Here is a 24603-nt window from a genome sequence, read left to right on the forward strand (position 1 = left end):
TACATTGTTAGATGCTATACAAGGAATTTCAAAAGAATAGTATACAAGAATGTATAAAAATGTCGGTTAAGGGAAAGTATTTACTTTAAAATACCTGGCGACAAAATACTGGTACCAAATAAACAATATCAAAGAAGGCACAAGACCATGTTGTTTAATTACATCATTTTTGGAGCATCAAACATCCTCCCTTTTAGTTTCTAAAAATGGGACAAGAAAAAGTGAAAAGAAGAATGTGCAATAAAACTCAGGAAAAAGCACTATTTATGATGCAGGTATAATAAACAATAAAACAAAAATACTAGAAAAAGTAAGTAATACCAAACTATACTAACAGATACTTTAATTTAACCCAAAGTACATACAATACTGATATAGAAATCATACCATCCTATATGTAGTATCGGCGGCTTTACGTACGAAATTATTTCATACAGCAGTGTCTTAAGCTTGTGCAATGCCCGAAGTATTTATGCTATTGGGCCTTTTTTAACAGTGTTGATTTTCAAATGTTTCGATATGCCTCCTGTTTAATATTCATAGGCAATGCTTTTATTTGTTAATACTTACATGCAATCAACTTCATTAATATACACATGGTTTTGAATTTCTGGTTAACATTCACGGAGTACGATTTTCTTTTTCAGTTAATAACTATGCACCCGAGTTTACTCAATATACTTATGAAGTTAGCATTAATTCTCTCGAAAATGACGATATAACATTATTTCAACCGGAAGTGAACGATAAAGATCGGATCGAGACTTGCGGTGACAATAATGAACAAAGCTGTCCATGTGCAGACCTTTTCTTTTCAATACATAACGAAAACGATGGACTCTTTACTATAAATCCGAAAGATGGTAGTATATCACTGAGTAAGGGTTCAACATTACAAAATGGGCAAGATTATAGACTTGACCTGTCTGTACGAAATGTGCTGGATAAAGGAGAAAGTAAAACAGGAAAGGCTATTGTGATATTAAAGTCAAACAAAGACTGGTTGGCAGACCCAATAAATAGTCTCGTTGAACCAAGAAACAATGGATATTCTCATCACATCGTCAAAAGAGCAGCGGTATGTGTAATTTCTTAACTATAATAAATTATTTATTTTTTTGTTCCTTTTTTTCAAATTTTGTTACTTAAATTGAATGAAAAGTGATAAATTCATTATCAAAATATCTTCTGACCATTTTTATCTGACACACTTTTCCATCGCAGAAAATTCGAATCCATAATGTCAAACGAATTTGAGGAATAGCATTTTTGCAATTTACATGCTTACTATAGTATATGGAAAGTATAGTACAACCAAAAAGGAATAATTGTACAAGCCTGAATACAGTTTTTGTTAATTGTACGATGACTAAATGTTAATAACGTAGCATGTTTTGCATAAATAGGCGATTGTTGGTTTAAAACGTTATACAGCTTTTGATCCTTTAAGTTTACGAAAAGCAAATGCCTGTTCAGTTCTTATAAATACAGTAAATTTTCATCAAAGTAACAGCTTAATAGTATAATCATGATAAATACTTAACAGTATTGATTAAATTTCTATAAATTGTCTATATATTGACAATGTGCTAAAAGAAAGGAAAGCAGTTTTCATACGATAAGAATATTTTAATAACACAATTATGCATATGTTTTAGGCAATGGGAAACACGTTTATATTTTAGAAATGTGACTCTACTTGACATATAAAATTACTTTATCGGAATGAAAATGGTTGTATTTTACAGTGCAATAGTTGAAGTGTAATTTAATATGTAAAGTAAATTAGAACACAACACAGGGAGTTAAGATTTAGTCCGAAAACACTTGAATTGAATATCGTGCATATAACAGGTCGTTTTTTTAAAATCTCAAAACCGAGAGTTTGGAAAGTAAAAACTATAAAACATTGCAAAAACACAAAAACAAAAAGCGCCTTATAAACATCACATAAGGTCAACTTTGTACATCACCTAAGGTCAACTTTGCACAGCACCTAAGGTCAACTTTGCACATCACCTAAGGTCAACTTTGCACATCACCTAAGGTCAACTTTGCACATCACCTAAGGTCAACTTTGCACATCACCTAAGGTCAGCTTTGCACATCACCTAAGGTCAACGGGTCTTCGGAAAATCTGTACTAAGTCAGGAATATGACAGTTGATTTTCACTCGTTTTGTCGATTGATAACGTTTGATTTTGTCAGTTTTTATGGACTTCCCCCTTTTTGAATTTACCTTGGATTTCGCTATTTTTGTTAAATTTTTTGGTCTACATGTAGAAACAAATGATATTCCATTCTAGATCAGTCAGTTAAGACTAAGAAGGGCGTTTTGTCCATTATTGTCTGAAGTTTTTATGATTTTGCATGAAGGATTTTACTGAATTTTTTGGTTCTTTCAGTGTGAAAAAGCATTACATGCGGTTGTCTAATAGATTGAAGGCTACTATAAATGTATCTTGTAGTTTCTGTGAATTTACCTTTATTTTGTTAAATTAAAGCCTGCGATGCACGTCACTCAGAAAACGCTTACCCTGTTGACGAACTCGTCTAGCTCCATTTGAAGTTCATGATATTCCCTCATATATTTTTGTTATCTTGATTTGTATAATTTTTTAATGGATTTATGAGATGTATTGCCTTTAACTTAGCTGCTTAATACAGTCAAATACAATTTCTTAGATTTTATCAGTTATTTTTAATGGTTAATCTATATATTTACTTGTTGTTTCACGGCCAAATTACCGGTATATAATTAAAAGAGGTTATTAACCCACTTTTAGCTCATCTCCAATATTATAAACAAAAGTGGCTAATAAATCAAGGTACAATGTTTGTCTTTCGATTAAATAATTAGATTAAATTTTATCAGGCTACTTTGACTTTGTGGCAAGTAATAATTTCAAATAAATTAAAAGCAAATAAAAAAAGAAGAAATTCACGCGGAAAATAAGAAACTACGTTAAATCATAAAGACGAAACTGATGTAAACATTATAAACGTTATCTAGAATAATCCTCACAAACTCCTGTCACATTTACGTACACCATTTGTAAATCACTTATTCCATTGATAAATAAGGAATATCTTAGTAATTCACAGTAATATTTAATGTAATCGATAAGCCGTAGCGATGAACTATTTACCTAGGCAATATTCCTTGACGTCTAGACAATGTATTAACCGTTGAATCTTGTTAATTATTGTCTAAGACAAAAGGAGAAGGTACGATTAGTCCACTTTTTGGACTCAAAGAACTCAAACATCAAGTACTATGCATATATACTGAAATATTTTTTTCCCCCTATAAACCTGTCAAATAAATTCTTTTAGATGTTCATAAGACATTAATCTGTGAGATATCAGTATCAAATTTTAATATGTTGTTTCACTTATTTATGGAAAGTCTTAAAACTTCTTGCATTTACAAAAAAAAACAGGGGGTAAAATCTGCCAATAAACTCATCATAGAAACCAGGATTGAAATTTTGTACGCCAGATGCGCGTTTCATCTACAAAAGACTCATCAGTGAAGCTCGAAGCAAAAAAGTTGAAAAGGCCATATAAGGTACAAAGTTGAAGAACATTGAGAACCTAAAATTAGATTGTTTTGACATCTTGTCATTAATATTCTTTTAGAATAACCAACACCCTTACAAATATATTGTACTACTAGATAGATTTCTTATACAAATATGTTGTTATGATGAAACTGTGTATTTTAGAACAGTTGTTGCTTATATTCAATTTTACCGGAAAACATTTACAAAATGGGTATTTTGGGTGAAATATTCATCTAAGTTTTATTTTACTGTTAATATATTTTTGAATTACCCTGAAACTAAGGTTTAAGCTCTCTCAATATAAATTGTCCTCACTGAATGTTCTTGTTGGAAAGGTCGTTCCCCCTTGTTGAATTTACCTTGGAGTTTGGTATTTTTGGTAATATTTGTTTGTTAACACTTGTATCTAAAAGTGTTCAGGTCTAAATCCAATAGACATTTTGAGTAAAGTGCAACAAATAGAATCATTAGAAAAACCATTGTACTTGAATATTGCGCATGCACTATCTACTATGAAAAAGACAACAAAATTAGATAATAAAGTGATGTTTAAAGTAGGCAAACAGAAAGCTATATATTGTGTTTGCCTCATTTCCATATACAGTATTGTATGTGTCATTTTATTTAAGCAACTCTTTGTCTGTTTTATTATTAACATTAAAGGAGGCCAATTAAAGATTGCACTAATTATTCAGTATAAATAATTTAATAGCGTTTCCTACGTATCATTTCATATTTACTGAATAAGTGTTGTTCATATATTTTCTGATTCTTGTTTTTCTTCTTTGGAAAAGCAACTTATAGAACAAAATTTTCAGAAAATTGAAAAACACTAAATTGAAAAGAAAATTATTAGAAACGATTAACTTGAGCATGAAACAACTGAAATATTTAGAAAAAGGTAAAACCATCTTAAACCGGGTTCACTATTATCTGAAAAGCATTAAAATAGTCAACATGCAATATGAACATGTCACACCAATCTTCATACCTATTGTTGCTAACTTCTACGTCATTTGGTTTCTGGTGGAAATATGTCTTATTAGCAATCATGCCACATCTTCTTATTTTCATATATAAAACAAATTACGATATTTGAACATCGGTAACTACTGTCGCCTTAATATACCTATATGGAGTTATTTCCCTTTAGAACGATAGATCTTTCTTTTGAAGAAACAATACCGGATGATACAAAATTTCGATAAAATGTGCTTCAAGGCATGAAATTATATCATGTGTAAGTTCATTTGTTTCCCTGATTATTATGCCAAGATCAAAGAAAGAAGATATATTCGCAAGATTCGTGCTCTCAAACAGCAACTACTATAATCATAATGCACTATTAATATAAAAGTTCTTAATCAAAATGTTTTTTTTAATATCAACTTACACTTTTTTTTCATTAAACAGTCAATGGCACCACAGAATGTTACCTTTGTATTGTCTAAGGTATCACCCTATGATACGACGACAGACTTATATATCGGAAGTCGGGTCAAATTTCGACTTGAAATTTCTTTTCCGGAACCGTCAACAGACATGTTGGTAGAGCTATTCACCCCTGATAATGACACCACGGTGATGATTTTATGTGACATAGAGGTCACTAAAGGTAGTGGACTCTCTATTACTGGTTCGACGGATGTTACCATGGAGTCAAAAACAGCAGGCTCAGTACTGGTATGTGAGATATATTCAACTTTTTTATATATTATTTGCATGTTTTAATGGTTAAAATCACATGACATCTGCTGGTTTTTTTGTTTTTTTTGCTAACATATGCTTTTCTTAAAATACATGGAAATTGGGTTTACTGTAGATATGAGATATTCTACTATAATCGAATTTTTTCCACAACATAAAAGATACTCCTGCAAACACCTCTGAAAATGTCAATTTCTTTAAAACATTCAGTATATTATGTTTTTCGTGTTTTGCAATTGAGTGTGAGTTTGTCTTCGACTTTTGAGTTTGAATAACCCTTTGGCTTCTTCCGCCTGTCTTTTTTAAACCATCACATATAAGGTAATGATATATACAGCTCTGAAATGAAATTAAAATTGACAATCGTAAGTGTTAACATACTCTTTTCCTAGCTTTGTTTCAAAGTAAGCTTAACTGTTTATAACTTATATGTACCATCTTATGGTGTTTATATATCTCAACTTGTTCGATTCGTTCGTGTATGTAACAACGTATTTGATTTTAACGAAAGAAATCTCTGTATCACTAAAAAATTATTACACCAGGGTTTTCGATATCACGAACTTGTCAAAACATTTACTAAATTTTATCATCGGTACAGGGACATCATTCGTAAATATAAATCAACATGCAGACATCTTATACTTCAGGTATTTCACATCCAATATTTTATGGTAATATTCTATACAAAGCACAAAAATGTCGGCAGTCACCTCAAAAGCTAACCAAACCTTTAAACAGACTTATTCAGAAGGGATATAGTTACGATACTGTTGTCAGGTCATTAAAGATGGCATATTTTGGTATTAATATTGATTTACTCATAGGGTCTTTGCCTCGGAAATAAACACATTTATTCTAAAACCAGTTGTTGGCATGATACGAGTTATGTTCTTTTCATATATTTTATGATGATATCATAATTAACCCCTAACGGGAGGGATTGTGCTTGATTTTCATGTGATAAAGACATAATCTTTCAATAAGTTTAAATGAGGTCTGGAGCTGCCATGTCACTAATTGCTAGTAGTCCTTTGTTAATTCATGTATCATTGTCATTTTGCTTCATTTCTTTTGTTACCTATTCTGACATCGGACTCGGACTTCTTTTAAACTGAGTTTTATTGTGCGTATTGCTGTGTGTTTGTTTATTCTACATTGGCTAGAGGTATAGGGGGAGGATTGAGATCTCACAAAACATGTGTAACCCCGCCGCATTTTTTGCGCCTGTCCCAATTCAGGAGCCTCTGGCCTTTGTTAGTCTTGTATGTTTTTAATTTTAGTTCATTTCTATGTTTTGGATTTTAGTGTGACGTCTATTTTCACTGAACTAGTACATATTTTTGTTTAGGGGCCAGCTGAAGCCCGCCTCCGGGTGCGGGATTTCCTCGCTGTGTTGAAGACCTATTGGTGGCCTTCGGTTGTTTTCTGCTCTTTGGTCGGGTTGTTGTCTCTTTGACACATTCCCCATTTCCATTCTCACTTTTATATGCATATAATCAAGTTAATACCATATCGTTTTCAAATAGTTCATGTGATATATAATTTACTTTCTGGTGTATCTGTGGCATTGCTATCCCATACATTTTGCGAAAGGAGAGAGTTTATGTCTCATGGGGCCCTACAATATATAGTGTAATTACAATCTCTTGAAAGATATGATTTCTGAAAGCATTGACATTCATCATTAAATATTTAATAATGTACTTGATTGAGTTAAGCTATTTCAGTTGATATTTTATAGTGTGTCTTTCTATGTTGTTATGTTACATTATTGTTTCAGAAAAAGGGTGAAGGTTTGGTACCATTAAAACGTTTAAACCCGCTGCATTTGTTTGCACCTGTCCTAAGTCAGGAATCTGATGTTCAGTAGTTGTCGTTTGTTGATGTGGTTCATAAGTGTTTCTCGTTTCTCGTTTTTTATATAGATTAGACCGTTGGTTTTCCCGTTTGAATGGTTTTACACTATTCTTGGGGGCCCTTTATAGCTTACTGTTCGGTGTGAGCCAAGGCTCCGTGTTGAAGACCGTACTGTGACCTATAATGGTTTACTTTTATAAATTTTGACTTGGATGGAGAGTTGTCTCATTGGCACTCATACCCCATCTTCTTATATCTATTGTCCGTAGAATTGAACCACACTTAACGTTCTTTAATCAACACAGAGGGGAAACCTCACAGTAATTTCGGGACCTATGCCATGTATGGATATGAACGATTGAGGTTGAGAAAAGATAATTACCCATTAACCACAATCAAAATAATTATTATGTTCATATAAACTCACGGAAATTAATTTTATTGCACTTGTTTAATTTTTAAATCGGAATATTTACAACTTCCGACACGACTAAAACATTGCAATTGCATATTTTACCCTAGATTCATTGATATCTCATCTTTCTGGAAAAAGATGTGTTAGTCATTTAGGTTAATACTAACCAAGGTAAAGATGAAATATGGCCGTCTTTATGAAAATAAAACTAGAGAATTTGACCAAAATATTTGCTACCAGACTCTTGGGAAATACACTGTTAAAGAAATGTAGAAAAAAACTAAATCAAAGATTTTGATCTAAAACAATCATTTTGAACTAAAACAATCATTTTGATCTGAACAATACATTATCTAGTCATGTTCTTTCAGTCAATTTTAAGACTGATCCACTGAGGTTAATTCAGTACTGTTCAGAGAATTCGCTTGCAGTCAAATAAGATTGATTCAGTCTATGTTAAGACTCAGCATGACAATATGTAAAACAATTTGAAAGAGAAAAGCAACGGCCATACGTTTACACCTTTTTGCAGATCCTATAGATTGAAATGCTCGAAAAATTTAACATCTTATCCATAAATGTTGTTTGTTTTATTGTCGCATGGTTTGGATTGTTCTAATATAAAAAAAAATTAAAAAGTTCATGCCTATTTCTTTCATCGATGATTTGTAGAAGCTGAAATAAGAAATACTATTTTTTATTTGTTTTTTGTATACACATTTGGTTATCAAGAATGCTGTAAGCGAAGAATACGTAATGTGGGCGATATTTCGAATGTTTATGCAATTATGTATGCATTAAGAACTCATTGAAATGCACCTGAGTAGAGAAAAAAATACATTCATGTCTGTAGTATAATGAATAAAATGCAGGTAAAGTGTTATAAAAGGTGTTGTTTTCACTTTAAATAGCGATTTTTCGAAAAATCGTGAACAGCTTGTTAAAAATAAACACGTTCTATGTTTGGTGATAAGAGAATAAAATCTAAACCCTTTTAGTATGTGTGCTGTATGAAAAAAAACTTTTTATAAAAGAAAAGTCAGAATTTGCAGCATGACACCAAATTCTGTGGACAAGTTTTCGAGAATATGAATATGATTAATATGCATATTTATGATGCTTTTTACGCAAGCTTAATTTTGAATGTCCAAGGACCATAAATATCGAGCAAGAAGTTTCTTCCTGTTTGGCAATATTCATGAAAATTGTGGCCCTTGGACATTTGAAATGAGCTAGGTAATTTATGAGTAAGAAAACAAAACATTTATGCTTTACGGGATGGGTTTGTCAGGCAGTTATTGATAATATTCACATCTTTAAAAAAGAATCTGATGAAATTTTCAACTAAATAAGGCAACAATTCAATCCAAATTTTAATTAAAAATGCAAAAGACCTTCCTCGTAACTAAATGTTTATCCACAGAAGTGTAAACTCGAATCTATATTCTGTTCTCCAGACTTTTTGACGTTTATTTGATAAAGATTTTTTAACAAAAGTTACGAAATACCGTTGATAATGTATTTTATCTTTTGCTGTATTTATCAGGCATAAAAACACATATCATGTGACTATTTGTATTTACTTAAATGTATTAATCATCGTCCATTCACTATCATATTTCTTCTGACAGCATGATAGAGCAATAATAAACCTTGGAACTGTAACAGTCAACAGCTGCATTAGCCTTGACGAATGCACATTAGTTATCACATATGAAGCTGTCATGGTAGACGATACGGTACAGAACGGAAGCATTTACTGGGTCAGCGCAGGCGCAGAATACAACAATGCCAATGAAGTTTGGGTCGGGCAGGCGTCATTTGCCACAATCACTGATACACTGGTATATCATTGTATTGATTTATTAGTATAGTAAACATATCTATAATTCAAAAACATGGAGAATGTGCGTTTTTCAAACAGTCTTTATTCAAGTCAAGGTAGCATTCAAAACGTTTCCGAACGTTTCAGTTATGCGATAAATCCGGAACCCATCATTAAACTTTCGAAAGAAAACATATCAACACATAGTATTCCTCTGTGTGATGATATATCTACCATAAAGAGATCATTGATCGATAGCTATTAATATAAAGAGGAACACTTGCAGCGATGGTTCAAAAGTAACATAACTACTTCTACTGATACACAAGATGACGTAGTTTTCTTTAACTTAACTGGGGCCTCGGTTGCCGAGTGGTCTACGTAGTTTTACTACCGAACAATTAGCCCGTTAACACTGATGTTGTGAGTTCGAGCCCCGCACGTGACACGTGCATTCAACTCCAATTTTACATGACTAGGATTGCCAGTTTTCCTGCCGAGAGTCGGTGGTTCTCTTCGGTCACTGCGGCATCCTCCACCAATAAAGTTACCGCCACGAAATAGTAAATAGTGATCAAAACGGCGTTAAATCACCAAAATACAATTAATCAATCAAACTTTTACTGAAGATGCCACACCTGATGGTGAAACATGTCGACCATTGTAACAAAATTATAATTGTAAACATTATAATGAATGAAAATTTAAAAGTATATTTGCTTGTCATGCTTTAGAAGTTCAATTATGTAGTAATTTGTCTCAAAACAGATTTTAACTATTTACAGGCTATAACCGAAACGCCAACTTTTAATTTCACTGGCCCGCCGACTTTTCCGATTGGATCAGCAGCCATGTTTGAAGTTGAAATGTATTTACCTTATCCATCAACAGCCTTGAAATTTGATTCATTTTCACCTCTGAATACTTCATCAGTTGTCAGTATATGTTCAGCAAAAATTAAAAGCATTGGTGATAATTTTAAGTGTGGTCTTGATGAGTCAGCGATCAGTAAAACTATGTATCAGGACAGTAACGGACTAGGAAATAACATTGCTCATCTTGATATCGGAACTGTTATCAATAAAGGTAAGAATGTGTTTGTATCAAATATTCACTTCGTGATTTTAATGAAAATTGATATTGTCTGTTAAGTTATATGACGGTAAGGTACACTCTAACAGACAATGCTGTATTTGCATTCCATTTATTAACCAGTCCACACAAAAATTGGTATAAATAATTTATATAATTAAATATCTAGATCATTTTATCTCAGGACAATCTTTATGCAAAGATGCTGAAGAAAAGGTAACTTTAATCACAGTCTGGTAGAATATGCTTCCGTCAGATTACAATGCAGTTGTTGTAATAGTCTAGACGAATGGACATACACAAATGCAGTTCACTTGTGTGTTTATCTTAACTACTCGTTAGTGACACATTGAAGTCACAAATTTAGATCCAGTTACTCACAAACATTTTTCTTGTTGTAAAGATTTGTTCGAACACAGTATTAATGATAGTGTGAAATCATGGTCAATTTTGTAATAACATTAATTTGAATCAATATTTTTTAGTAACGCAATGTTGTAAACGTGTTACTTTGGAAATAAACAAAGATACTTTTGCATAAAGTGTTAACACAATTTGGTTTTTTCTGTTTGTTTTCTGTTAGCATCACGAGACGTATCGCAGGACACAGTAAGCAGCACAATCATAGTCGAATTTGTTGCCCACATGTACAAAGATGTTTCATTCGTCGGGCAAGATTATTGGATGGGAGCTGCATTTGAAATGGGGTCAACTCAAATTTGGGCTGCACAGCTTAAATTTACTGGTGCTGCTGCAATAGATCCTTCTGGGATGGTAAGTGGAAAGTTTTCTTTTAACAAATATAGCTATATAATTTTTTCACTTATTCTCAGTATAAAAGAACATATATATTTTGTTAAAGAATGAGCTATAGTACTTGTCCAATCATGTAGTCAAGTAAACAGTCTTAAACTGATGTTCAGTGGTTGTCGTTTGTTGATGTGGTTCATAAGTGTTTTTCGTTTCTCGTTTTTATATAGATTAGACCGTTGGTTTTCCTGTTTGAAATATTTCAATCCTTTTTGGGTTGATTTATGATACATATATAAGTAAGCAATGAATGTGGTTCTTAAATTTGTTAGATGCTTTTTGTGCTTCAAACGTTTGTTTGTTTTGAGATTGTGACACAGTGATGACTGCTGTACCCATATTTTGACAATGTTACCTATTATGTCTGTTTTGTTCACGCATCGTTGTAAATATAATGGAATTTGATGCGACTGTCATACAAGTGAGAGGTTTAGCGCTATAAAACCAGGTTTAATCCACCATTTTCTACATTTGAAAATGCCTGTACCAAGTCAGGAATATGACAGTTGTTGTCCATTCGTTTGATGTGTTTTATCATTTGATTTTGCCATTTTATTAGGGACTTTCCGTTTTGAATTTTCCTCGGAGTTCAGTATTTTTGTGATTTTACTTTTTACATTTCTGGGGCCCTTTATAGCTTGCTGTTCGGTGTGAGCCATTGCTCCGTGTTGAAGGCCGTACTTTGACCTATAATGGTTTACTTTTACAAATTGTGACTTGGATGGAGAGTTGTCTCATTGGCACTCATACCACATCTTCTTATATCTATTAAACGCATGACGCTTATTACACTTTATTATACTACATCAAGGTACAGTATTTTGTTATAGGACAACGTCATTTGACATACTTTCTAAACATTCACAGCTGGTTTTCTCTGATATTGCAACACGAATAGAATAACGTAATGATATAGATACGATGCTGTAGAAGTGTGAACTGTTGAAGTCCTATACAAATAAATTAAAAAAAGCTTCTAGGGACAATTTTCACCAATAGTCATGCAATAACCCTTTTATTGTATAGAAAAGCATTTCAATCAACATATTTTGTCACTAACTTGAAGCTTTATTCGCATTAATGCAATGTTGAATATTATTGCACGCTTATGTTTGGTTACGTTCTGTATGCATTATGATGTTGCCATACAAATAATGAACATATACTGCACACCTATTCGAAATCTTAATAAACGCAATACATAGATTTGGAAAAGAGGATGTGATGTATACTTCAATAAGCAACCTAACGGCTTAAAATACGACAAGACGTCAAAAGGTAAACACACGGTGTTCAACAATGTACAATTGTCTAAATAATAGTGCAAGCCTTAAAACGCCAAAGTCGTTAAATTTGTCAATGAATCAAATAGAAATATCACATAGATCTGTCATCGTCATTAAATTTTCCAAATAGCAAAAAAAAAGCATTAGATATGACGTCAGTCAACCATTGACAATGTTCATGATTTGGGACAACCACATGACATTTGTTGGTGTTATGCTAGGTATTTTCAGATCCCATCCTTCTCCATTTTAATTTAAATCAGAGCACTTACTAGAAGGCCACATAAGAACATGCAATAAAAATCAGTCCATTGAAAGCGCTGAACTCTGTAGTAACGGTAATAATCTATAACGTATTATTGAATGCTCGTAGTGATTGCTAACTCAAAGTCCTAAACCTGGTGATATGAAATATTGCCTTATGATTTCTTTTTACTTTTATAAAAGGGATATTTCTATAATCATCAAACAACATGATATATGCATTAATATTTTGTTGTAGAGTGTACCAGTTCTGACCGCTGTCCTTTCCCCTGACAACAATGTTAATGTTGACGTACCAAAAGTGTTCTACCTAGATATGCTTGTACCAGAGGGTTCAACTTCTACATACATATTAACTGTGCAGACGCCAATCGACAACAACTTGCCAAAGTTTCAGCTTTGTAAAATTTCAATAAAACGTTTTGGTGGTAATATGCCTTGTGTCATCCCAGATGATAACACAGTTTCGTATGAGTCGACAGTTGGAGCAACCCATGCCGATAAAGGGACATTAAGTTTAGGAAGTATTTCTGATTTACCAATATCACCAGGAAATACCACAGAAAATACCATTACATTCGAAATTATTGTAACACCACTTCAACATACGGCTATAACGACATCTTCTTCTCATGACGTAACGATGACAATCACCTATGGATCAGGAGCTACTGTTAGTGCCACATCGCAATTTGTTGTCCAAAGTACAAGCGCAGCTGCTGATATATCGGTAGGTTAAGATAGAATTCTCTTTAATGGAATGGTATTTTTTTGGCTTTTTTTTAAATGCAGGTCAAAGTCGAAATTGTTTTTATTTGATTGGTTTTTATTATCCCGTAATAAACACAGATGGGTTTATTAGCAAATCAATTCAGTCGATGAAATTTAAAAATTCTTAACATATAAAGCTTTAGCTGGTTTCTAACATTTGAGAAATAATTTGCAAGTTTTAACTAAAAAAAAAAAAAAAACAAAAAAAGCAAAAACAAGTACGCTGGGACAATGTAAAACTATTTTGGATATACTCTATCTATATTGAAAACACAAATTTTGATTGAGAATTTGTTTTGGAAAACAACAGCCACTGCAAACAAGTGGACAAGAATGTAATATCTAAAAATAAAAATGAAATGATACTGAAATAAACTTATACTTTATCTTTATGTGGCATGGTAAAGGAAAAATGTCTGAGTATCTCTTTCAAAAATTTTATTGACAATTCAAAAGCATCAAACAAAACAATATGAGACAATATGAGATCCAGGGTGAAGGTTTGTGAAGGTACCTCTGGACTAATGGGCTAGGACATTTTCCAAGATGATTGCCGAAGAACAACATGTTAAGTAATAGCAAAATTTTGAAGTTTCATAACGTCAATTCAACATTGAAGACCCCATATTATATGTTCCCAGAAAGCTTTACATGTTACAAAAACATTTAAGTGTTGGCTTATTTAGTTAAAATTTCAATTGTGGAAGTCAATTCTAGATCCTAACACCCCTTATACACGAACAAAATATTTTTTGTCATATGTATATTCAATATATATAATTGTTGCATTACAGTAAAAAAAAAATAACCCTGTAATTTGAAATATTGCAGTTTAAACATAATTTGAAATTAATAAATTCTTATTTGAAACGAAGGCGTTATTTATAGATGAGTGTATCCATTTTTTGAATTTTGAATTTTGTTTGGTCTATCTATATAATTTGTTAGCTTTATAAGTATCAGAGATGCCGAACAGTCATAGAGTTTTTCAATGTCTAATAAAGTGTCGTATCTGCTGTTTCTAGTAGACCTTTACTTAGCAATATGGTCACGGTTTCAAAGATGCGATATTTGATTTAATAGGGAAAAATTGTTCAAAGCATGATTTTTGATATTGCTATTATGATTTTGAAATTCTTTGTCAGATTTGAATGCTATTTTTCACATAAAACTCCTCAAAGAATAGATTTAATTGATTTTCTCTAGATATTTAAGTTTTTAAGAAGAGAGATTTTTTTGAAGCGCAAAACGCTCTAATCTTGTTCCCCACTTTTTCGACTCCCTTATCAACATACTGAGGTTGTTTCATTCACGATATGAAAACTAGTTTTTTTTATATAAAATGCCAAAGGTGTCTTAATATTACTACATTGACAAATTAAATACAAGCCAAATCATATTAATTGATAAAAATATTAATATATTTGCTTAAAGATAGGTTAAAACAAATAAATGCCAAGTGACTGAAAATAAAACATACTGAATCAGAATACTGTAAGCACTAATAAGGAAATGAATATAGAATTAAAAGTAAATATTGGTTTTCGCATTCAACTACATTTTTATTACGCAATTATCTATGAATAATTCTATTATTACAAGAAGGAAGTCAAACATATACAATACAATCAAATCGTGATGAAAGAATAAATTAAATTTGTTTTAAAAAATACCCAAGGAATATGGTATGAACTTGAAAATATTGATATGATTATAAACTGAATTCTTGTGAATATCATTTTCTCCTGTTTGGGAAAAAAAGGTGGCTGATGTTTTGTTAATTTTCAATAAACCCGTTTACCAAAGATCTTCAGACATAAGTGGAAATATGCATTCTCGTATAGATAATTAAGACCGCATGTGTTTTATATCAATACATTTTTCATTGTTAGCTTAAACAAATACATTTACTATAGAAATCGAAATCATTTTTATATTGACACCATATGATTATAACGAAGGAAGTCCTGTTAAAGGATTTACCTTTCCAACCCTCAAATGTAACGTGATTGTTTTGTAATAAGCTATTTTCGAGTCTTAATTATTGTGCGTCATCCCTTCACAACATTTTGTTGCTGAACAAATTGTGTTACTTGTGTGTATGTTTTTGTTTTTTTTTTCATTCTGTAATATTTCGCCATCGTAATAATTTGATGTCGATCAGTGGATATTGTGTCTAATTTTGTTTTACTGGTTTTTTTTCGTGAGTCTTATGTTCTTTTAATTATGTAATATTTCCCTATCGTATTTATCTGATGTATGTCAGCATCCACTACATACTTAAAAAAGTAAGGATAAAAGAATTACGTTCACATATATTATAAAAAAGTAGGTTTTAACATTTTTATAATTTTCTTGATATCAGAACACAACAGTCCCTTCTTTCAACATGACGTATGCTGATGGTCAAGAGGAAGTTAATGTCGGTGCTGCTACGAAGGTTTACTATGATATCACGACAAACAGGGACGTTACCTATCCCTTGATGAATATAGAGGCAATTATGCCACTGGGAAATACTACTGCTAAACTGTCAATCTGTAGGGCAAGAATGACAAGTGTTGGTAAAAACTTACCTTGTGTTGCCCCAGAGTGGATCAACACACTATTTACTTATTCATCCAGGTGAGTTAAATGTTATACATAATTCAAAATGTTGTTAAAACGAGTTTAGCCTTATCGTTGCTCGAGAAAAATGTTAGTTTTTAGGTATCATATGTTTGGCCATAAAAATTTAAATCCCTAGTTGTCTCTTTGCAGGAGCACTGAAGACCATTAAACTTACACCAAATGTACATTTTGTTTTTAAATGCGATAATTGATAATCTTAAACAATAAATGTACAGAGCTGTGAAAAGGGTGGCAATGGCAATATGTATTCATATTTTCCATCTTGTCTTTATTACTTTTATTTATTGGTCTGGAAAATTGATGTTTTGTAGTCCTTAAAATTACATCTACTTTCTTCCAATGTAAACTTGGTCAAGTACTATAGTCGCACTGATGAAAAAGCTATCTTGGCATCAAACTGTCATCTGATTGCACGAAATATTAACTACCCATCAATTGTTACTTCACCAATGAAATATCATTCTGCTTTATAAACGTACAGTGTTCAAAAGGGGCATTCACTATTTCCATACCTGCATATGTATAAATTCAGGACCTTTTACTTCCCTCAAAAGTCTGTAGTTTTGTTTGAGGATGTACTTTGTGAAATCATAATGATTATCTACAGGTTGCATTTCTGTAAATATAGACAATGCAATTTCCCATAGGAACTCCCTTTACGGCTAAAACTGTGCCACTTTTACTATGAAGTTTCGTGAAAAATTATATCCTAGAATGGAAAGTTGATATGCACTACTATTTTGTTTAAAGGTCAAAACATAGGGCTGTGTGGCATATTTTCAACATTTATATGCCCCGAACTTCTAAGAGTTTAAACTTATACTTAAGTTCTGTATTACCCCTACGTTCACTTTAGGTGACCCTCAAAATTCAAAATTCCCTGCAACAATGTGTGAATATACTGGTAACATTCCCAAGTTATGTCTCTATGAGATGAAACATAGAAATCATATATGGGAACCAGTACGTAAACAAACAAAATACCTATGAATATTATATATCTCCCCAAAAGAGGCGTGGTTTGTGAAACAGCTGTATTTTTTTTCTGTCTTTTGGGCTTTGTGATGTCTGTCTCTTTCCGTTTCATTAATTCTATAGACCCTTCTTTTTTTGCTGTAGATGTCTGGCAAGGGGTCCAGCAATATTTTAACTTCAGTTGAAATGTACAACAAGATACAGTTATTTGTAATCAATGACTTTCATTTGACAACGGGAAAACGTATTTTTAAAGCATGTTTTACACGTGTCTGGTGTATGAAAATACACGTCTGGTATTTTTGATGAGTTTTTACACTGTATATCTTATCAAAGTTATCTGGAAAACTTTGGTCTTTAATAAAACTGATAACTGTAGTTACGACACATGGTTCAAATATTTGATTACCATGAAGTTCTCTACAAAGTCATCTTTTCGAAAGTTTTATGGACGCCATCATGCTTTGATCTGTGTCACAGATGATAACAGGAATGTCCTAGTAAGTTGCACAGAATAAATGTCTTATGTATTTCAGTACATATGATATCTGGTTTTGGAATAATATTAATCAAGGGTTAGCATAATTTTCACCATTGTTTAAACTGGTGGAGCAAATAAGATGAAAAGTATATTTTTACCTCTTTTTTTCCTAAATAGATTTAGTGATGACCGAAATGACAGAGCGATACTTAACATCCCAAAAGTATGCAACAAAGAGGATGTTAACAATGCAGATGAAGATCTGATGAGATTGGAGTTTGATATTAGCGTTGAAGATCACGAAGGATTAGTTGATGGAGCAAAAGAATGGATAAGTGCGGGAAATATGTATAGCTCAACTAAAATTTGGGTTGGTCAGCTCGCTATAATTTTAAAGACACCAGCTACTATTTCTCCAGTATGTATATACAATGGCGTAATATTTATGATACTTTTTACTTAGTTAAGGTGGTACATAACACAACAGGGAGGTAACTCTGTAAAAATCAACTGAACATTTTAATCACATTCTATTGTTAAGGAAATATTAAGCTTCTCAATGATCAAAATTATTGTTTGTCAAACTGCTATATATCTAATGAAATTTTTCCGATAAAGTGTGTGGTTCAAGTTTTTTGAAATTTTCATATTTTTGTCAAATGGTCAAAGGAAATATTTTGTCTAAATTTTATGAAAATTAAACGAACCAAATTGGTTTTAGTCAAGGTGTTTGGTACCACCTTATTAAGTAGTTGTAATGATCTATAGTTACCGCTTCTTGTTATCAAATAGAAACTTAAAAAGAATGGAGGAAATTCATTTAAAAATTTAGAAAACAATCTTTCATGTTATGCTCTATGCTCATCTTGATATGGCTAAGCATTGTATTTGTAAATAATTACATTACATGTACGTTTCATTAGAATCCGTAATTTTGGTCGGATGACAACAATCGTGAGGCGGATAAATGTCATATTTTATTTCTGTATAAAATACAACAGCTATGATTCCACGTGCTATCCATGACAATGTAAAATAATACATCCAAAAACAAACGAAAACTCGATTTAACTCTTCATTCCATGGTTGTAGCATAAAATGTAATTAAGAGAATTGAATGTTTTTTTAATAAATTTATAGGGTTGTAAAAGCGTTGATTGTGTTCACATTTTTAATGTGTGTTTTTCATAGTGATACAAAATGTGCTTCTTTCAATGCTTTTGCATCCCAATAAAATTATAAAAAGAAGCATTCAATTCTTAATTATCTTTATACAGAGCGTTTGTGAGAAAACAATTATTTAAAAACTAATAGAAAATATCTGAACTTTATTAGTATCAAGCAACCCGTAAGGTACGTTCGACAAGCATGCATTTTATTTGATGAAGTAAATCAATTCAAAATAACTGTTAAAAGTGTACAAATACAAATAAACTTTTTTTTTTGATAGATTTTATTGAATTCCATGACAAGCAAGTCCGGCAGAAATGCTAATTTTGATTTTCAGCGGCCTTCAAAATACAACTGTCGTTGAATATTCAATAATAGCGTAAAACACGTGTACCCCATGTTTTTATTGGAATAAAAACATGGATGTGTGTAAAAAGCAAAAGAATCTAAGAGTCATATAAGAATATATTATTTTATAATATAGAAAGATTCTGATTAGTTGTATAAATACAAGTAACATACAGGAATGATATATATATATATTGCGTCATGGCAAAAGACGATGAATCCTGCCTTGTGTTTGTTAAAATTTGTGATTTATCAATAACAAGTCAAACGTGAATTTGATCATGATTTTGTAGTTTTCATGATAAACACATTGGTCTAGCCAGGAAGTCAGTGAATTTGACTAAAAGACCTTAATTGTAAATAGGAAATCAATACAAAACAGATTAATACATAAATACTATTACTTATTACTCAGAATGAATGAATTTTACTATTTGACATTCAAATCACCATTTTTGTCGCAATATTTCTTTTTGTACATAATGATCCATTATATACAGATGAGTTCTATGAAGGTGAAAAGCGCGTCTGGTGTACCAAAATATAAACCTTGTATCTTTGATGAGTAAATACCTAATTTAGTTGAACTTCATCCGGTCTTTCGTTTTATTTTTAATGGTTGAATAATGAAAAATAAAAACAGACTATCTTCTGTTAGAATCGCTATGGTCGCAATATTTCTCCGTCAGCCATTCATTTTTCTTTTTTTACTCATAATTTGCCTGTCCGTTTGACATAGATCAAATTTCTGTTTTAAGTGGCATGTCAAAAATCTGACTGTTTGAGAACGAATCAAGGATCTTATGTTTTACTCGAAGCAAAATTGTTTTCAGAATACTGCACCATACATAAGTCTGAACAGAAACTCTACCTTTACAACTGTTCCCATTGGTATGCCAATCATTTACAGTCTTCTGATAAAAATACATCCGGGTGAAAGTGTAGATCTGATTATGGATGTAAAATCTACAAACCCAGGATTAAGTATTTGTGGACTTCGTTTAAAAGAAGTTGGAGACAATTTTCCATGTGTAAAAAGGAGTATAGAACCAACCTACACAGCATTCAGTAATAATGGTGGAAATACACAGGCTAGTTTGAATATGAGCATTGTCACAAATACAGGTATTCACACTTTTTGTTTCCCTTCTTTTATGTTATTATACTTGCAAGAATCAATATAGCGGAGTGCAATATTCTAAATTCAGAAAAATAAAGCTGTTTAAAAAGACAATATTAACATTAAGATATAGAAAAAGCAGATACGGTGAACACGTATATGAGATAGAGATTACTTCGTTTCTAGTATAATAATTCAAATTCAAGTATTATTTTATGTTCTGATGCTATGACTTGAAATCTGCTGACTCAAAATGTTTATGGCACGACGCTTTGTTTCTGAAAAAAAAAACATTTCTCAATGTATGTAAGATAATGTAAAATGTTCTGCTTTAAAAACAAAAAATAAAAATTTACTGTTTAAAGTGAAATGAACTATAGATATCAATTTTCTTCTTTATCCAACATGAAAAATGATAACTGGTATATTGTTCATAAAATTCAAAACAGTGCAGTACAGATAGGTCTGTCAAATTGCAATTTTCAAATGCCAGTGACAACATTTGATAAACGTGCAGGTGTGATTACTTCTAATGGGTACGATTTAAGTCTTTCAGTCTTCAAATTTATTGTTCCCGTTGCTTTTCTATGTTGTTACTTTGTGAATTTGGCGCTGTCTAGTAAAATTGAGGATTTCAACAAGACTCATATATATAATATAGTGTCATTGTTTTTATTAGTAAAACATCAGATGGGCAGAATCCCCACAAGGATTAGCAATACTTTTATATCTCCATAAAAAGTCAGCGTCCGTGCAATTCGATAGAGAACCTAAAGATATGTCAAACTGATGATTAATGTGTCGTTTCTATAACTACGGGACTAGTTTTGTCACTTAGAGACAGAGTTAAAAAATTTTATTTAATTACTTTTTTGTACAAACAATTCAGTAGCATATAAAGGATAAGTCAAGTAACATATAACTAAATAATAAATATATTAAAATCCTTTGCATATGGAATAACTAGTTATACATCGGTTTAGGCTTAAATGGGGTTCAGTTTCATTCACAATTACTAATTAAATGATAAAGTTTCAAAGATAATCTTAAATTTCAGAAATGGGATACAGTAAATAATCATAACAATGTTAAAACAATTCCATACGGATATAACTTATTAAGCAAATCTTTTATATTCACTGAGTGGGCGTGAAATGCAAACTGCATTTGTTTTTTTAAACATAATACATTTTACACGCATATTTACTAAAATGATAAAATCTGGAATGGTTTTTTATTTAAATCATGTAAACGTGTTTATCATTTGACATTTGAATTATTTATAATACTTTTTAGGAACAACGACAGTTGCATCTAATGATTACTTTGACAGCAATGCTCTGATATTTGAAGTTATAGTAAAGTTATCCAGTGATACCACGTTGGTCCCCGATACTCAGCAATTCCCATTTACGGTTGATGTTACAACCAGTACAGGTGGAGTTGCCACATCTTTAAGTGACAATATACAGGCAACTTATAACACATCCGGATTTGACTCGGTAATGTTTCTTAAATCTCAGCAACACAGAGCAAATTAATGAGTCAAAATAATTATACACATACAAACAGCATTAAGATATATAGTATTTTTAAGTTGAACAATGTCTCTATAGTTTTATATCAAAATATACCATAGATATGAAATCTTCGAAGAAATCTAGAACTTTTTAAAATATATTTTAGCGTTATTATTGCATTCGTATTATTCAATGAGAATTAGAATCAGTTATGTAATAGGCAAAATAACATTTTAACATTTCATTCTTAAATGACAGTCGTTTTGTGTTTCACTTCAGACTGTTACTCAGAGTGGCAGTTTTGCCTTTTCCGTTGGAGAATTATCCGGAAATGATACGGACGATTCTGTGGCAAAAGGAGAAGGGAAAAGATTCATTGTTGATCTAATTCTGCCTGAAACTAACACTCAAAAGATATCTGTTAGCTTCATCACCCCTGTGCTGACTTCAGGCCAGTTTGAAATCTGCGACGCTGCAGTTATTGTGGTTGGTTCTCACTTTCCTTGTATAGATAAAACAAGGATTTCCCCGACATTTCAAAGCAGGTATTTAATAAGTCATCTTAAGATATTTACCTCTTGTTTACGTAAATGTTTCGTTCATGAAAAAAGGAAATTAGATTAACCCATATCTTCTTTCGTTCACAGTAATTTATGTTTTTCTAAAGTTTTGGTAATTATTAAAAGGATTGAGTACTAAGTAGAACGGTGCTGAACATGCATAAATTTCTAAACAAAATCGTTATTTAGCCTGTAATGTAACTTTAAACGTGCTCGCTCTCTAGGTTGACAGTTGTTTTTCTTTGTTGATATATTTGTTTGTTTTTATAGTGATTAAGATTATAACACAATGTTGACTGCTGTACCCCTATTTTTGACATTTTTACCTATTATGTCTGTTTGTTTTGTTCACACATTGTTGTCAATATAATGGAATTTTATGCGACTGTCATACAAGTGAGAGGTTTAGCAAGCTATAAAACCAGGTTTAATTCACCATTTTCTAAATAAGGAAATGCATGTACTAAGTCAGGAATATGACAGTTGTTTTCCATTCGTTTGATGTTTTTGAGCTTTTGATTTTGTCATTTTATAAGGGACTTTCCGATTTGAATTTTCCTTGGAGTTCGCTATTTTTGTTATTTTACTTTTTTTAACATGTTCTTGGATTTATGCATAGGTTTGAAAAATGTTCTTTTACATAAAAATCATTCCATTGAAGACTTTTAATAAAACATAAAAGATACAAGGCTTATAATTTGGTAACACAAACGTTTCATCTACATCAGATTCATCAGTGGCGCTTGAATCAAAACAGTTGAAGGCCAAATCAAATGTTTGATTTAAATTTCGATTCGAAAAACCAACATGTCTCCACTGATTCAGTTGATGTAAACATAAGTCACAAAGTCAAAATAAAAAACAATTTCGTATCATTGAATATGCCTATGAACTTAAAGAGAAAAACATCAAGTTATTCCGCATATAAACATAAACCCGCGGCAAGTTAACAAGTCGAGAGAAACGGTCTATATGCAAGGTAAACATGGAATTATCTGGATATCGAAAAGAACCAAATTTCTTTAATTGACAATATTGTTTTCCCTGGAAAGTCTTTAAGCAAACAATTAATATGCAAATTTGAGTTTGAATTAACGGGAACGAACATATGTACCAAAGTTAAAGAATGCACTCAAGAAGAAAACACTATGCTACAACGATTCCTAAGCTCTTTGGCACTAAGAGGCATTATGATCCACTATGTACGCATGCAAAATCAAGATTTTGCAATGTATAAACAGTAATTTTCAATAGGTAAAGATATTGTTATATGTTGTGTATCAGAAGATAATGGTACTCAAGACCGAAATTTCCGAAAAACCCAATATTTTTCTAAATTAGTATTGTTTTCTTTTCAGACCTGGGTCGATGTACAATGACATTGTAACAATAGATCTAGGCTATGTATGTAGTTCTGCGGTTAACGTTGGAGTTGACAATCACAATAAGGTAAACCATTGCTCTCATAAATAAAACTTTTCATTTGAAAATAAAATAAAACACTACTGGTCAACAGTTTGCAGTTTAAGATATAAGATATTTCCTCTACTCTTTAGAAATTATTACTGAGAAAATCGCTGTTTTCGGTATTTACATTTAATGTATTTTCCCCTCTTTCCTCTTCCGTTTCAAGTTAAGATTTTACTCAGTCAAACACACCAGTTTCCTGATTCCATATTAGTATTTCCATTTGTATTCAAGTAATAAAGAGAGATGTTTTAAAAATTATTCTAGGAATTTAATCAATCAGTATTTACCAAAGATTATAATTCATAAAGACATTTTAGACATGCGATGTATATCATAGATGGCGAAATCTCTGCCAATATCATACTAATTTATTTATTTCATTTTGTTGTTTTAGATTCAGATTGAAGCAGTTGCACGAGTTTTGCCTGACGCTTCTTTGAATGACGGAGATGGAGTTTATTTTCACGTGACTGTAAACACAAACGATGCACAGATCTATGTTGCACAAATGAATCTCACGGTTACAGATACTTTTGTAGAAAAACAGTCGGTATGTGTTGTTTTAATTTTTCGCATATAACTAAAATGCATGCTTGCAAGTTGTAATAAATAATTTTACAAGTTTCATGTCTTCACACAATATTTGCAAAAGTAATATTTACTTCTTATAAACTTTAGAAATATCCAAAATCAGTCTTAAAGAAAGTTCAGACGGCTTCGTTCGGGAAACTA

General features: G+C 31.7%; 1 protein-coding gene across 1 annotated transcript in view; it reads left to right on the plus strand.

Moving 5' to 3' along the window:
- Nucleotides 1-24603, plus strand: part of LOC127724253 (uncharacterized) — a 75264-nt gene that overhangs the window by 28890 nt on the left and 21771 nt on the right. Inside the window, exons 4-16 of the mRNA XM_052231191.1 lie at nucleotides 648-1078; nucleotides 4980-5249; nucleotides 9180-9392; nucleotides 10159-10459; nucleotides 11049-11239; nucleotides 13064-13555; nucleotides 15962-16221; nucleotides 17861-18101; nucleotides 20035-20326; nucleotides 21618-21823; nucleotides 22121-22386; nucleotides 23760-23850; nucleotides 24266-24421. Coding sequence (XP_052087151.1) covers nucleotides 648-1078; nucleotides 4980-5249; nucleotides 9180-9392; nucleotides 10159-10459; nucleotides 11049-11239; nucleotides 13064-13555; nucleotides 15962-16221; nucleotides 17861-18101; nucleotides 20035-20326; nucleotides 21618-21823; nucleotides 22121-22386; nucleotides 23760-23850; nucleotides 24266-24421 — 3410 coding nt within the window. The remainder of the gene's footprint in view (nucleotides 1-647; nucleotides 1079-4979; nucleotides 5250-9179; nucleotides 9393-10158; nucleotides 10460-11048; nucleotides 11240-13063; nucleotides 13556-15961; nucleotides 16222-17860; nucleotides 18102-20034; nucleotides 20327-21617; nucleotides 21824-22120; nucleotides 22387-23759; nucleotides 23851-24265; nucleotides 24422-24603) is intronic.

This window comes from Mytilus californianus, unplaced genomic scaffold, assembly GCF_021869535.1.
Source record: "Mytilus californianus isolate M0D057914Y unplaced genomic scaffold, xbMytCali1.0.p SCAF_1, whole genome shotgun sequence".
Classification (NCBI taxonomy): domain Eukaryota; kingdom Metazoa; phylum Mollusca; class Bivalvia; order Mytilida; family Mytilidae; genus Mytilus; species Mytilus californianus.